Genomic DNA, 16,473 nt, shown 5'->3' with positions numbered 1-16,473 from the left:
TTCGCGACAACAATTTTATACGGCCAAGCGGGTCTAAGCTGTAGCTTTATAGCCGCTGTGACAGCATTTGTGCGACTTATCAGATCGGGCTGCTGAGAAGTAAGAAATTATACTGGCCAAATTTCAACGCGGCATGTAGTAGTGAGTTTTTCTTATTGTATCTATGTGCAATTATTCTTGCGAGTACCGTGATGGCTCGTCAGCTTTCCAGATTTTTTTAAAAATTAGGCGTTGAAAAGTATGTGGAAGCTGTGCACACAGTGAGATGACAATTGTCCTCTCACTGTGTCCACAGTTTTCACAAATTGTCATCGTTAGCAAACTTCTTTTTGACTGCAGTGAGTGGGTTTGTTTGTATAGTAAATTAAGGGGAGTCTATTCCTGTAAAATTACATTTGGTGGAATCCTTCTGTCTTTCGAACACTCAGAGAAAATAGTTTATAATTTTTCAGCTCGATTGCGTAATTGCGTATGAAACAAAGTGATCATTGACCCGGAACTGCTCCTGGCATTGCACGGTGTTTCGTCTGCCAACGGTGTGGAGTGACCGGTGAAGCTGATAACTGTTTCCCTTTCACTTTCAGGTATTCAAATGGTTTGGTTTACGGCATTCAACTTCCCAAAGTGACTCAGGCTATGAGCGACGCTGTAGTTGAAGGTTCCAGATAATTTCGACCACCTGGGTTTCTTTAACGGGCACTGACAGCGCACAGTACATGTGCCTCTAGCATTTCGCCTCCATTGAAATGCAATCGCCGCGGCGGGGACTGAACCCACATCTTTCGGGTCGGCAGCCGAGTGGCACAACCATTGAGCCACTGCGGCGTCTCCTACCGAAATGGAACAAACGCCTGATCAGTGGAAACACTGGGGCAGAAAATCTCGGACCAACGTTCTCTAGAATTTGACGAAGTGGATAAGTCTCGAGAAGCGGCGCTAGTCACAGTGGCTAAAACGTTATTCAATATATTTTAGAATAATAGGTGCCTCAAGATGACATTTCCCCTAACTTTGTGTACCTCTTTCCGCCTAACCTATAAACAGAGCTCGACTTACTTCACGTACCTCTCAGCGCCTTGAGGTCAATTTCACATCTCTCTGAGTGCCTAATTTCCAGAAAACTGCAAACCTTAATTTCGATCATAATATATATTCACTCCTCAGTGGGACAAACTCATACGCCAGTGGAATTCCGAATTTAATAATTAGTGCAGCTCAGAAATTCCTAAAGAAGAGTTGATGCATGAGGGCGACATGACAGCCTCCATGCCTAATTGTTTGGTAGGCAGGTACGTCAGAATGATTCATTTCTCGAAGGTGCAAGCTATCACCTCCGACTTGTATTTTTCTAAAGGTTATCTATGTGCCTGCTCGTGTCTGTCTTAACTATAGGCTCACTCGTCGTAGTCGTAGAACCGGTAGAGGCCGGTGCAGTAGTGGTGGGCTCTGTCGGCTCGGGAGGTTGATCCGTCGCTGCGGGCGGCAAGGGTCCGTCGCCGGGCACAACCACGTACAGAGACTTCGTCGATTCAGCAGGTTGCACCGGTTCCTCGGTGGCTGTGCGCAAATGAGGGAGCGTCAGCAACGCGCACGGCACCCTATCAGGGGCACGCTCACAATACAAATGCTACGTACCGTCTTTGTCGAAAGTGACCAGGCCGCATGGTTTGCTTCTAGCTTGTATAGTGGAGCCCTTGTAGCTTGCCTAAAGATCGAAAGGTGTTGGAAGGTAAGAAGACCCTCAGTCCTTACCTTTAACCCCCATTTCAGCTTCAGGGAAGCTGTAAGGGTTCTACAGCACGAGCTAAAAGCAAACCACGTAGCCTGGTTACTTTTGACAAAGACTGTACCTGCAGTAGTGAGCGAGTACTCAATGAATTGAAACAACGGTACGCAAAAAGCGTAAAGTGGAGACTATGTGCGCCAAGACTAGACGCGGAACCCTTTTCGCGTTTCTATGCGCCGCTGTCTGTCGATGGCACTCGCTTAGTCATAGCCCACATCATTTTGTGGTGTAATGCTGTTGGATTATTCACTGACCGCCAAAGCGACTACTTGCCGGGACTAGTGGGAAAGGTAACAAACGTTATGCTTGTCACGGATTTTTTTTAGAACCATGGCTACTGAGCTACGGTAATAAAATATGGGTATTCTCGAATCTAAGTTAGTCATTAGGCAACCCTGAAATCCTAAGCATTGAAAAGCTGCCTTTCTGCTTGGCATGTAAAAGTGCATTCTAATGAGCGGTCAGGGTTTATAGTGGTTCCGAACGATGCATCGATATTATAAACCGTATTTATAATACAAGCAGAAAACATTCCGAGAATACATGAGCACGTAGTACGTATCGTAGCGGCAGCAGTCATCGAATTTTAGGAGTCGAACAGAGGATTATATTCTCTTTGTCGATTTCTTGTAACGGGTGCAATATACTCATATAGCTTTATAGTGTATTTTCCTCTCTGTTCTCCTGAAATCTAACATGGATAGTATTGTATTTTATCAGGGTACACGAGACATCAGGAAATGGTAAGAACTGTCATTCTAAGTGCTTACCAAAACAAAACAGCAGTGCTGTAACGGTACTATCGGATACCTTAACGTAAGAGTAGCGCAAAACCAGGACGACGGACACAAGGGGAGAGAACACACACCAACAACACAGGCGCTATGTTCCCTATGACGTTTATGAAATGCCTTGCATAAAAAAAAAATTTCAGGTGGCTTACAGGTAGACTACTGCCTAGTCATGGGTTTCAGCCTGCTTATTGCATTTTAGGATGTCCGTCGTCCTGGTTTTGCGCTACTCTTACGTTATGGATCAATACCGACTTGCCCAAATTTCCACCCTATCGGATACCATTGCCGGCTTCATACAGGAGATTAACACGGGCAAGAATCGTTTACTCTCAACGGCGCAGCTCAACGGTTGTGAATATACCTCGGCGACATGCGACAGCAGAGAAGTGCGCGACGCATGATCGTCACTCACCTTTGTAGTAAATGAAAAACGTTGCCAGGAAAGCCACCACGAGGAAGGTGAAGGAGCCGCAAAGGAGCACCCCCGTTCTCTGCTTCACTTCTTCATGCCTGAGAAGTAACAACGAATACACATACTTTTGTACTACACCGGCCTCCTTCACGGGCAACCCCGGCGTTTTTTCCACCACTTCGGAATCTACTGAAACATCCACACATCTCCAGGCGGCCCCATACCTCTACCGCACTACACAGGACAAGCAAATCCAACACTCCACACCGACATCACGGAGACGGAAGTCAGAGCGGCCCTCCTGACTTTCCGCGCCAACTCCGCACCTGGTGCAGACCAAATCACAAACTCCATGCTACGTAATCTGGATGACCAATCGATCACCCACATTACGAAATACTTCAACCAGTGCTGGAGGGAGGGTAACCTCCCGCAGTCCTGGCGCCACGCGAAGGTAATATTCATACCTAAACCCAACAAACCACTCACCATTCAAAACCTTCGCCCGATTTCGCTAACCTCATGCCTCGAGAAGCTCCTCGAGCATGTTGTGTTAGCGAGACTCACAAGTCACATGGCGGACAACAATCTCTACCCGCATAGCATGGTGGGATTCCGCCCTCATCTATCCGCACAGGATGCCATGCTGCAACTCACACACGACCTTTTTGACCCGCTTCTTCCAGGTCACACCAAGGCAGTCTTAGCTTTGGATCTCTCCAAAGCTTTTGATCGCATTGAACATCAGGCGATCATGACTGCTCTATCCCCATTGAATGTGGGTGTGCGCACGTATGCCTACATTCAAGCATTCCTGACTGACCGCACGGCTGAGATACACTTCGGGCCTCTGTCTTCCACCTCCTACACACTTCAGAGTATCGGCACCCCTCAAGGGTCCGTCCTTTCCCCCTTTCTCTTTAACATAACCCTCATACCCCTCGCCCGGAAATTGGCAACTATTCCCCACCTCAAGCACACTCTTTATGCCGACGATATCACTCTGTGGACCACCCACGGCAGTGACGGCGACATAGAGAACACCTTACAGGAAGCAGCCACCCTCACCCAAAATTACGCACGGACCATCGGACTGTCTTGCTCCCCAGAGAAGTCCGAACTGCTCCTCATCCGGCCTAAGAACCACCGCTGTCCCCGCTCCCCCATTGCCATTGAATTGAATGGTTACCCGGTACCTGAGGTTGGCACCCTCCGTGTATTGGGCTTGCACATCCAGAACGATGGCAAAAACACCACTACCCTCAAGAAACTCAAGCAGGTTTCAGGCGCGATATCGCACCTCATCCGCAGGGTTTCGGGACATCATATAGGCATGAAGGAGCGCGACCTATGTCGCCTCATTCATGCCTTTGTCCTCAGCCGTGTACTGTACACTACCCCATACTTACAACTATCCAAACATGACATAAACGCTTTGGATGCTTTGATTCGCAAGGCATTCAAGGTAGCACTTCATCTTCCCCTCAACACACCCACAGACAGATTACTAGGGCTGGGCCTCCACAACACGATCGGGGAACTGGTGGAGGCCCACCGACAGGCCCAATACATCAGGCTCACAAAAACTTCCACAGGTCGGTATATCCTGGACTCCCTGGGAATCAAAATACCGGCCAACGACCCAACCCTTCTCGCCATCCCACGATCCCTTCACTGAGAGCTTCTCACCAGGCCGCTCCCGAGGAATATGCACCCGTCCCACCATGAGCAGCGCCGCAGAGCCCGTGCGAAGGCACTCCATCGAGCGTACGGCCCCCAGCCGGACGCCGTATGGGTGGACGCTGCCTGCACGGGTGATGAAGCGACAGCAGCTGCGGTGGACTCCTCTTCATCCACCCTCTTCACACTACCTCTCCCTCCAGATACGTCCCCAGAGGCTGCAGAGGAAGCCGCCATTGCACTTGCTATAACCCGCACGGAAGCCCGGTATATTTTAACTGACTCTAAAACTGCGATTCTAAATTTTGCTCGAGGCCGAGTTCATGTCCCTGCTTTTGGCATACTGGACTCGCCCGATGCACCCCCGCCCCGCCAAGTGGAGCTGATATGGGTGCCTGCGCACTCCGGGAATCCCGGAAACGAGGCCGCCAACCTTTTAGCCCGAGGTTCTTTAAACCGGGCTCAGGTGGCCTCGGATCGGGGATTCACGAAGGATCGCATGCACTCATTCAGTGAGCTGACCCAGGCATACAGAGCCTCTCGCCAGCTCTACCCCCCGCCCCACCCCTCCCTAGATAACAGACACGCAACACTCTGGCGCAGATTACAAACACATACTCTCCCCTCGCCCCTTACCCTAACCCACTATCATCCCTCCTTCCCCACTCCTGCTTGCGCCCTATGCCCAGAACCCTTCGCGTCTTCCCTCCACATCCTTTCCCTATGCCCGGCGGACCCTCCCCCGCGGGACCTAGAGAACCTCAAGACCTGGGAGGACTGGGAGACCCTGCTGCATTCGGAGGACCCGGCCGTGCAGACCATCGCCACCGGCCGTGCTGCCAGTGTTATGGACCTCAGGAACATAAACACTTGAGTGCAGTGGGGTCGTGCCCCGAATTTTTTTGTAAATAAAGTTTTCTCTCTCTCTCTCTCTCTCCACGCTAGATATTGTTATTTAGGGCAGCCTATTTTATTAAACACTTTTGGGATCTGCACATTGTCAGTGTGTCGGACTACTTACTCCTTCATCGCTGTTCAAGGAAAGGAGGAAATGACCAGTTAGGCTTAAGCGGTGAAAAAGAAAATTCGTTTAGTTTTGCAGTGGACACGTACACATGCGGACTGGAATCAACATAATGCGCTATGGCCTTCGAAGAGCTCGCAAAAAATTCTTGTAGAGTGCTCGCTGCAGGATTGAAATTCGGAAGTATGACGTGTACATACAGCCCTGGCGAGTCTTAAAACCACATTTGGTGTCTTTGAACTCTATCGTGGAACCCTCCTGGCACCCCGAAATAGAGAAGGTGACAAGCAGTGAGGATGAAGGCTCTCGTCTTGCAAAGAATTTGAGCTTGGACGGTGCGATGAGCTGTTCAATGGGGCCTCATGACATCAAAAAGGAACGCTAGGCATACTGGTAGTGGTTGCTGGTACTGTATCTCATGTGTGTATTTTCATTCTTACTAAAATTGCGTGCAGCATTTACGATCACGCTTGTTCGCACTTCGCTTGTGACGAGAAATAATAGAAACACATCCCTATGCTTGACTACCGTAGGATGTCAGACTACAGGCCCTATCTAGGGCGACTCTGTGTCTGCATAGATTCTCAGTTCACATTTACTACCGAATATGTAGACGCAGAAACTACACGAACAAGATATTTGCAAGAATAATGCGGACTGGCGGCTGTCCCGCTTTATTCTGTATAGTATACATATGAAATTTCGCCGGTAAATATAAATTTAGCAAGCTATTAACAACTCGCCGACTTTATTAGCATAGACTCTCTCCCTCGCAATGGAAGAGACGCACGGACGATTCTGATTTCTCTTCCAGACATGAACCGACGTTAGCATCTGCTTTTTCTACTTCTCTCGACTTCTGCGTCTTTCTTCACAGATGTGCAAAGCATTACTGACTTACCTCCAGAACATGCCCACCATGAGATAAATACCTGACCAAAGCACAAGACAGTGTACGGGGACAGCTACAGACGGAAGTCTACTCTCATACAACACGACCACATACCATATTTGTCACAAATACGCCCCCCCCCCCCCCCCCCCCCGCCAAACGCTGCGGTTAGTGTGAGGAGTCGTCTACCCTCTAGTACTTAACATGAGCCTGCCAGCATAACCCAGAGCTAAACCAATTCTTCACCCTACACAGCAGTGGGAGAGTGAGCTCTACAGATGAGGTTCGGACCGGCAACTTTTCCATAGGGTTCAGCACGTGGCAGCAATAATGAGTTCGTGAACTAAGCATTCCATCCACAGCGCTCAACTTAAATATTTTCATTGAATAAAAGTTTCCTCCGCCCTTATTTCGACCTAGAATGTTTATTCTAGGATCTTTGTAGGGCAAGAAGGTTTGAGTATCTTCACTTTTCAATATATTTAGGGTGCCAGGACCGCCTTAGGAGCTCGTATCTACGACTGTTCCCGTAACAGGACAACCTCCTCGAAATTAAGAGCCCCGTGGCCACGCTCTAGAAACGTACTCGAATCGCGTGCTGCTTCGGCACAAAAAGGCCCCTTCGCTATAAAAGAGAAAACTTGCGTTGAAAATTCGCACTTGGAAACAGGCAAACACCATAACCCCGACATGTTCAGTGCGTTATTGCACTTTACACATCTTTAGAGAGTGTTCAGCCATCATGCATCAGATTCAGATAGCCCCCGAGCATCGCTTCATAAAATGAAGCCATCTGTTCAGGTTACTAGACTGACGGGACACCAGGCTTGATCGCCTTTGATGTCGGGCATCTAGCTTTGGGAGAATTTTGGAGGCTAATTTTCTTTTTCAAGACTGGGCATGCAGAGTGCGTTTCCCTGGTTACAAAAAAAATCTCTGCCTCTCCCGTAACCGAGAGTAGAGTAAGCATGAAATGTTAGTTGGTTCAGCAAGTCTGTCAGTCAGCTAAAGCCAGTGGCGCCTTGGACTAGGGGTGCCACCCAAGTTGCTCGAGCAACCTTCTTCTTTTTAAATAAAAGTTTTTCTCTCTCTTACGGGCCTAATGTCATCTCGGTGGACACCCGAACCGCACCGTACAGGAAGGGAGGAACGCCACCACCCGTTCAGCGCGATGCCTTGCCATTTGAACGCAAGGTTTTTTGAGGAAAGGAAATGGCGCAATTATTCTCTGCCATCTCGGTGGACACCCGAACCGCACCGTAAAGGAAGGGAGGAACGCCACCACCCGTTCGGCGCGATGCCTTGCCCTTTGAACGCAGCGCTTCTCCCCCGGGCCCCTGTGCGCCTGCGCGGCTTTGCTTCGATGCGCGAAACACCTAAGAGATTACGTATGACAACGAAATGTATCGTGGAATTTATGTGCTTTTTGCACGCGTTATTAGAAATCGGAAATTATAATTCCGTGCATTATGAAACGCACAGATCGACTGATATCTTGATAAACATTGAGAAGGCACTGGCAGCAGTTATTTTTTGTGACTCCTTTGGAGACCAACCGGCGCTTGCATGCCGGTCGCGTAGGAGGGCTTAGAGAGTCTCGTTAAATCTCGTTAAGTCTCGTACGGTGCCCGGATGTTCTCGTTTCAGAGCCCGGATGACTGGAATTCAGTGCCCGGATGAGTGGATTTCAGTGCCCGGATGAGTGGATTTCAGTGCCCGGATGATGGCTCTCGGTCTCGGCGTGACGTCACCACACTGCCGACAACGGGAGCTAAAAGCATTTCATGCTTAAAAAAGAAAAAGCCCGAGGAAAATTTGAGCACGGTTTCTCACGAGTACTTACACGCTTCGGAGTCTTCATGTATTGTCGGAGAAGCCAGCATGAAAAGAAATGAGAGCACAGTGACATTCAGTTTGTAGCGATGGCCTCGTTATGGCTAAGTGGATCACAAAGAACCAGTCATATGTGTTTGAGCCCGGCCGCGCAGGCCTCAAAAGCGTACGCTTTGTGCCGGCTCATTCTACCTATGAGAACGTGCAGGTAACGAAAATTGTGCTCAACCCTCAGCTATAGCTCGCCCCACAGGCGATTTCTTGGATTTGGCATGTGCAGGCAATGGCCTCTACCCCTGGTACTATCGTCAAGGCGATAACCTTTACAGCTCATGTGCAGCGCACGAATGGCAACGAACTATGGAAAGTTCCACACGAGGTTGCAAAAGTGCCAAATCAGGAAGGCATTAGGATGCTTTTATCCATGGAGGAAAAAAACTAAGGAGGGAGCGTCCGGCGACAACCTTGAAGCCTAGTCTAAACAAGTAAAGATATAGCAAAAAAAAGATCGTGTGTCCCCCCGTGATCGCACCACGTGATAGCGTGCGGTAAAGTCTAGCCCCGCTGCGCGCGTGCATGCGCCGATTAGCGCGGCAGACTAACTGTAGATCAACTTCCTTGCTGTAGACGCCCGCGCCGCGGGTCGCGCATACGCGCGCACTAAAACATACCAGAACCAAAAAATAAAGGACTGCCTCGGAGAGCGAAAAACTGCGGGAGAAAACGACTTCAAAACAACTCGGCTTGCGAACGCTGGCCGCGTGACGTCACGCTCCCTCCTTAGTATTTTTTCCTCCATGCTTTTATCCCAGAAGAGGGGCGGTATTATGTTCCGTTCACCAAAAAGTTGTCCCTGTCCAGCTTTGTTAAAGTGAGTCTCGGTGGTACGCTGTAAGCATAAGAATGGCTGTAGAAGCTTACCTGCGGCGGCTTGCTCATATGTATCCACTGAAACACGAAAATGGCATTGCATTCAACACTGGCCTAGATCTATCACCAAAAACTGTGGATGCTAGAATATCAGGAGGACTTGGAACACACGACGCTAAGACAAGTGTGTCGAGTTGTGTGCGAGTTTTGGGGTATAAGGCTGAGGCAACAGCTTTTTTTAAGACAGAAATGTGAAGACATCCTAGACTGAACACCTGCAAAACAGATAACAGTTGATGATACTCATTGACATGACACCTAATGACATACGAAGACTGATTTACCAAGAAACTAGTGACATAACCAAGGATGAAAGCAGATTGTAAAGAATACGGGCAGCAGCAAGGAGAAATTTTTGGCGGCAAGGATTCTCATTTCAGTCTGTGGGCAACGCACTAGGTGCTCCGGGTTAGTAGGCGCTGTTAGATGAGGGATTGGTAAGGCCGATGGTCATATCGTCCGGCGATTCAGGCCCCGGAAATGACCTACAGCAGCACACTGTATGTGTGGGTCCAACCAGAGTCTACACTCGTAAGAAGAGCTGGAAGAGCTGGAGTAGAAGATGCAGTTATGAATCTTGTTTGGGTGTATATAGGCTCAAACACATTCCGTGAAAGAAAGTGATTCAGCGCTTCATAGATAACCTACAAGCAGCCATGTTACTAGGTATCCAAATAGGATGACTTCGGTACGGTCAGCCCTCACCTCCTGAGTTCCCTCTCCACTGCACCGTACCTACATGTATTCAGCGGAGAAAACTTTTTGATTGGCCATACTAATTCGTAGGCAGCTATTGCACTTGTAATAGAAGTACTGCGCTATTGTGTGCTAATGAACAGTACAGAGGGAAAAACGCTTGTCTGGAACACGTTCTGGGCGTGTTTCGGTCTGAACACGCGATATCTAGATACAGCATTTGGTTAAAAATGGTCTGGATGTAAGCATGTGCAGTAAACACATAGGATTTAATCCTAATTTCTTGCTTTCCTGGTCGCGGCGGCTTTGGGATCTGCGGAACGCACAATTCGGTCGTTCTAGACATGTGTTTTTCCCTCTGTACATATCAATGAAGTCCTGGGGCAGGAGTAGGTACAGTTGGCGGTTGGAGCTTTCGAACGTTTTCTCAGCGCATTAAGGAGCAACACATAGGTCCGAGTAAAGAGTACTATGTGTGGGGTCTCTTCCGTCTGTCTCACGTGTTCTATTTTCAGCAGCGCTGAGTAAGTGTTCGTAGGTACAGACGCGATGAGCAAGTTACGAGGAGCGGTGCCCAACAGCGATACATTGGCAGTGTGAACCGGGAGACCATGTTTTACGATGGTCACAAAGAGTAAATTTGGGCTCTTGTCTTGTAGGAAGCCAAACCAGAGCAGTTTTATCGACAGCTGCGAAGGGAAATCTAAGCGTGGCGGGAGCGCAGCATATACTTACTTCCGATGTCTGTGCCACCTGTGCCAAAGTCTGGAACAAGAGATGCAGACGCAGAATGGAAAAATGTGACGTGGCGTCCGCGCAGAAACTGCCATCAGACACAAAGAAAAAGCTCTCATGTTCATGGCTGTCTTACGCAAAAAAAAACAAAACAAGAAGACAGCCATAGGGTGTCGCCTCCCGCACCTCGTGCACAGATGAGAGGACAATGTCTCAGAGCCTCCTAGGCCTCACTAGAGCAGGTATTTCGTACCATCCGTTCGCGCTTCTGCCATTAGTAGTCGTAGTTTGTTACGCTATGACGGATTGCTAGAGAGTCGACGTGATTCGTCACCTTCTCGACTGAAACCGCGCTCATTGATGGCAGGGAAATAAAATTATCGTTAAGGATAGCAGCCCAGGGTAGAAAGTTCTGAATCCATTTGCTTTCCATAACTTTCGGTCGGCCGCCTAGCATCGCTGCTCACAGTGCGTAGGCTGTGCGAGAGAACGTTTCGCTGGTCCTGGCAGAAATACTCTCATGATTCCACTTGCTGGCGTAAACGTGCGCCTCAGCCTTGAGGCACTCACGGACTGGTGCCCATGAATAAGAGAGCGCACAAGACCTTTTTAACATTTACCGGCGACAATCCTATCTTAGCAGAGAAGCTCGGAAGCGGTTGCTCTGCCAATTGGCTCAATGTAGTGCTTGTGATTGAGCCGGACTGTAGGATGGCTAGAAGAGGCGCCGATACCAGAGCAGCTAGTGTGTGATTGGTAGTTTGCTCCCGCACATGCGGATGTCTTTGCCAAGATTGACGGCACCACCAAATGAAATGGAAACGAAGTGCGACGGTACAAAATAGGGTCCCTGCTTGTGCTGGCACCTTCGGGCCTGTGAAACGGAAGGCTGAACGCAGCTTAGCCAAGTTCAACACTGAGCGTCACTGCGGTTCGCGGCGGACTTAACTGGCCGAGGTAAAGTCCATGAGAACCGGCAATCGTTCAGATGCGGTAACCTTGCTAGATCGACGCCTAAGGTGCTTCTATGCCAGCGCAAGAGTGGTTCCACCAGTTTGTACACTTGGGAAACGTGATTTTATTTCTCGAGGACTGTGGACATCTCTGGTGCGGGGTCTTAAGAACATCATAAGTTTTTGCGGAAATTATATCTATATGCCTCGTAGCTGCACTGGGTCACCTTATGGCCCTCACAGCCGAAAATCTATTTTTTTCGAAATAATTTTGTGGTTCCGCAAAAAGCCCCGGAAAACACTACGACCTGCCGACGCCTAGCTAGACCCGCACTTCTGTCGGACTCTTGTGATCATGACTGTTTCGTGCAGCGGGCTTATGCCAACGCTTACCAGTCATGGCTGCTTCCTTGCACGTTTAAGGCCGGAGGAAGGCGTAGCAGCAGGAGTGGTGGCCGTGGACAAGGCCGTGAACAGCTGAATCTGGATGAGACGGGGCGTTGGCCGACGTCGATGATGGCGCCGCAGCTTAGGACGAACGTGAACGTAGGCCTAACGCTCGGTAGGAAGCGATGCCCAATGCACGTGGTGCGTGATGAATCTTCTTCTTCTTCCTCCTCTTCAGAACTTGTCGTTGTCGTCTCTTTCTTTTTGTAATCTCCTTCTCTGTGGAAGAAGAGGCGCCGTTTGTTTATACTATAAATGGCTTTTGTTGCTGCCACTTTCGAGTAAAACGCATTACCTGTGAACTCAGAAGAGTGTGCGCCACATTGAATGACTTTAGATACAGACTGTAAGACGTTTTTGTATATCTAATATGCGGACAGCGTCACCTAAGCCTATGACAAAGTTTGTCGCTGTGACTGTGGTAGCGGCTGTTACAAAATTGAGGCGGTGACAAGCGGCCGCCCCAGTAGAGGCTTTTGCCGGCCTTGTAAGCCCGAGGTCATGTTTTATCCCTTTAAGACGCATTTACAAAACACGGCCCGTGCAGTATCTGGTCTTGCATTTCGGAGATTGCGCATTCAGTAGGTAACCTTGCAGCTGATGAATGTTCTGGAATATCCGATGGGAATAGAAATCATGAACTCAAGCTTTGTAAATAAAAAATTTACGAACCCTCTGCCCTGCTCTGTGGTAACAGGGACAGATACGCGCTAAAGGACTTGAGAAAAAGCCTCTAGTGAAAGTTTGTTTGCTTATGGGGGTTTAACGTCTCAAAGCAACTCAGGGTACGAGGGACGCCGCAGTGAAGGGCTCCGGGAATTTCGACCACCTGGGGTTCTTTCCCGTGCACTGAGATCGCACAGTACACGGGCCTCTAGAATTTTGCCTCCATCCAAATTCGAGCGACACGGCCGGGATCGCAACAGCGCCTTTCGGGTTAGCAGCCGAGCGCCATAACCACTGAGCCACCGTGGCGGCACCCTAGTAAATGTGACTTCCTGCGGCAGATAGAATGCACGCAAGCCACTTTGGGCATTTCTGTTTCACTATCAGACACCGTAGGCTACGAGCGCTAACAGCAGGGATTGCCGATGAGGCGTTCTGCAGTTTACAACTGCAATGGTACACTGAAAGGCGTACGCATGCTACAATCTATACCAGCGCGGTATCGAGATTGCACTCGCATTGCACGGCTCGCATTGTCATCCGCACCGACGCCCTTCACGTCATACGCCTACTACGACGCGTCAGTCGCACCGCAGGCATTTGCCAGGACATCCATCGTCTCGCGGCACGCATCCCGCAGCCAATCCGAATTGAGTGGGTCCCACGAGACCTCCTGAGTTCGCAAAGCCGTACAGATTCTGCGACCCGCCTTGTGACCTCAACCTCGTATTCGCCTCGAGTCTTCGCTCTGGATGACACCACCCTCCTTTTAACAAAAAAGGAGCACCTCTGGCGCCGCACATGTGCTCTTTTTCCTCCGTGTGCGGTAACCCTCCTCCGTGGTCTTACCCGTGCAGAGAAGGTTGCGCTTCGGAGGATCGGGGTCGGGGTTGCAGTAACTCCAGCCGTGACACGTAAGTGGCCGCAATTCGAAGGTGTGTATCCCCGCCCCGAACGTCCAGTCTGCAAGAACTGAAATCCTGAGGCCGACATTCACCACCTGCTGTGGGTTGCCCGGCGGTGAAGGCGACAAGAACTCGGCACCTGACGGCAGCGGGTCTTCCGCCGAACAATATTGCGCCCTACACCGCTTGAACACAAGGACCTCATCATCGTTCACTGCTCGGTTTCATTAGATCAGCGAACCTTTTCTCATTTATTTAGGCATCCTCATCTATGATTGCATACTGTTTTATTCCCTGAGGCAATCAACATCGCATTAAAGAAAATTATGCAGCGAGAAGGAAGCCAACGAAGCATACAGCGCGTGCACACTAAATCACACGATAATCGAGGACAGTAATATATTCCCACATTAGTCCCAGGAAGTACTCGCTGAGCCAACTGAAAGTGTTTAGCACTCTTCATCATTAACAGATTTTTTTGAATCAGGCCCCGTGTGTTGTTCTGCAATCCATTGACTGATCGATTAATTTAGCTACGGCAAAGAGTCAGAAAGGCTTAGCGGCTGTCACAAGGCCGCTGACACACTTTAAGATTTCAGACCTGAAGTTCCTGACACATTGTTTATATTCAAACGATGCTGATGCCAGTCCACCTACAGAAGGCACCCATTAGCGGCCAGAAGGGTCAGCGTCACGAGTCTCTGTTAACGTCCCTTCTGCACGGTCCTTAAAGCAGGCGCTAGTAAAATAACTGGCCCCGTCAGCACTAACTTTTCTTACAAGATCTCGTTCTATGCACCTTCAGCCGCTAACTTTTTCGGCCACTGCTACGTGGAGCCTCTCCCAGGTGGCTCGACTTGTCTGATTCGGCGATAGCGGGGGTAAGTTCCTCTATCTTGAACAGTAAGTCCAACTCAAGCATCGACGCCCGTGGGGGCCCCGGTTGGCCGTCTGGAGGGAATGTAGATGGCTTTGACGGTCGTTTGCTGTGTTAAAGGCGCGGATTGTAATAGCCTATTTTGTATACAGTGAAAATGCCACACCATTTTTTTCCTTTATACACGCATAAGCATATTGTCACGTAGCAGTTGGTACAGGTAGCGCCGCGTCCAGACGGCAGAGGAACGCCAACACCGAGATGATGCCAGCGCACACCGAGACGGCCAAGATGGAAGGTCCAGTTTCGTCTTCTTCAGCAGCGAACAGCGTGGCGCACGAGCTGCGTGCCGAACAGCCGCCGAACGGCTATTGTTGTAGACGCGGCATTACCCTCCCTCTCGGAAAGAGCATCGGCCCGATGCTTTAACAAGAAAATAGGGAGAAAGAAACAAAAAAAACAGAGTAACGCACAGCACTTAGTCACTGAATGTCTCGCGAAAAATAGGGCTTCATCCGCACTACATGAACAATCTCTGGTCTCTGCTGACGGCGAGTAGTCCGGGAAACCCCATCCGGGAAAACTTCTTAGGTTACGTCGCTTAGCTGACGGAGAACTCGGTAGGGGCCGAAATACTGCTTGAGCAGTTTTTCGGAAAGACCACGGCGTCGAATGGGGGTCCATACCCACACTTTGTCGTCCGGGGCGAACGTCATCAATCTGTGGCGGCGGTTGTAACGTCGGGCGTCACGGTCTTGTTGGTTCAGGATGCGCACTCTTGCAAGTTGTCGAGCTTCTTCTGCGCGAAGCGTGAACTCCTCGGCTCCAACGTCGGGGTCGCGGCCATCATGGGGCAGCATTGCTTCCAGCATTGTCGACACTTCGCGGCCGTACAACAGACAGAAGGGCGTCCTCCGCGTTGTTTCCTGTTGAGCCGTGTTATACGCGAAAGTAATATATGGCAGGACATCGTCCCAAGATCGATGCTCAACGTCAACATACATGGACAGCATGTCGACGAGAGTTTTGTTGAGGCGCTCGGTCAGGCCATTCGTCTGGGGATGGTAGGCGGTTGTTTTCCTGTGAGTAGTGCCACTCAGCCGCATGAGGGATTCCAAGAGTTTGGCAGTGAAAGCGGTCCCTCTATCCGTGATAATTAGTGCTGGAGCGCCATGCCGGAGGACGATGCGTTCCACGAAAAATTTCGCAGCCTCGGCTGCTGTGCCGCGTTGGAGGGCCTTGGTTTCAGCGTAGCGCGTAAGGTAATCAGTGGCGACGATAATCCACCGGTTTCCCGAAGATGAAGTTGGAAAAGGGCCGAGAAGGTCCATGCCAACTTGCTCAAACGGGAGTCTGGGCACTTGAACGGGATGTAAAAGTCCAGCAGGCTTGACAGGGGGTGTTTTTCGTCGTTGACTATTACGGCACGTGCGCACAGTGTCGTACAGTCGCCGCAAGCTTAGGCCAGTAATAGCTCTTTTTGATCCGAGCCAGAGTGCGGGCGTAGCCGAGGTGACCTGCGGTGGGCTCGTCATGACAAGCCTGCAAGATTTCTTCACGGAGATTCGCTGGAACGACGAGGAGGTAGTCGCTTCCGGTTGGAGAAAAGTTGACTTTGTACAGCACGTTGTTGCGCAGACAAAAGGAGGACTGGGTTCTTGCGAAGGGCTGGGGAACCTCCGTGGTACGTGCTTCCAGGAAGTCGATGAGAGGTTTCAGCGCCGGGTCCTCACATTGCTGACTGGAAATAGTCGTTGCGTCTACAGCTGCGATGAGAGGAAAGTCCGGTTCGTCGTAGTCGCGCGCAGCCTCGACTGGATATCTGGACAAGCAATCGGCATCG

The 16,473-nt window shown here is 50.0% G+C and overlaps 2 protein-coding genes across 2 annotated transcripts in view; one reads left to right on the top strand and one right to left on the bottom strand.

The window, feature by feature from the left end:
• LOC149348717 (uncharacterized) overlaps positions 1-12,135 on the bottom strand; it is a 29,051-nt gene extending 16,916 nt beyond the window's left edge. The window contains exons 1-5 of the mRNA XM_089541834.1: positions 12,129-12,135; positions 10,783-10,812; positions 9,343-9,369; positions 6,598-6,628; positions 1,399-1,598 (exon numbers count right to left, since the gene is read on the bottom strand). Coding sequence (XP_089397960.1) covers positions 1,399-1,598; positions 6,598-6,628; positions 9,343-9,369; positions 10,783-10,812; positions 12,129-12,135 — 295 coding nt within the window. The remainder of the gene's footprint in view (positions 1-1,398; positions 1,599-6,597; positions 6,629-9,342; positions 9,370-10,782; positions 10,813-12,128) is intronic.
• A 172-nt stretch (positions 12,136-12,307) lies between these two features.
• LOC149348716 (uncharacterized) overlaps positions 12,308-16,473 on the top strand; it is a 30,260-nt gene continuing 26,094 nt past the window's right edge. Inside the window, exon 1 of the mRNA XM_089541833.1 lies at positions 12,308-12,323. Within this exon, the coding sequence (XP_089397959.1) occupies positions 12,308-12,323 (16 nt within the window). The remainder of the gene's footprint in view (positions 12,324-16,473) is intronic.

This window comes from Amblyomma mixtum, chromosome 4 (assembly GCF_055824585.1).
Source record: "Amblyomma mixtum isolate Tamu chromosome 4, ASM5582458v1, whole genome shotgun sequence".
Classification (NCBI taxonomy): domain Eukaryota; kingdom Metazoa; phylum Arthropoda; class Arachnida; order Ixodida; family Ixodidae; genus Amblyomma; species Amblyomma mixtum.
Note: the sequence above shows the minus strand (reverse complement) of the source record. Positions and strands in the feature narration are given on the sequence as shown.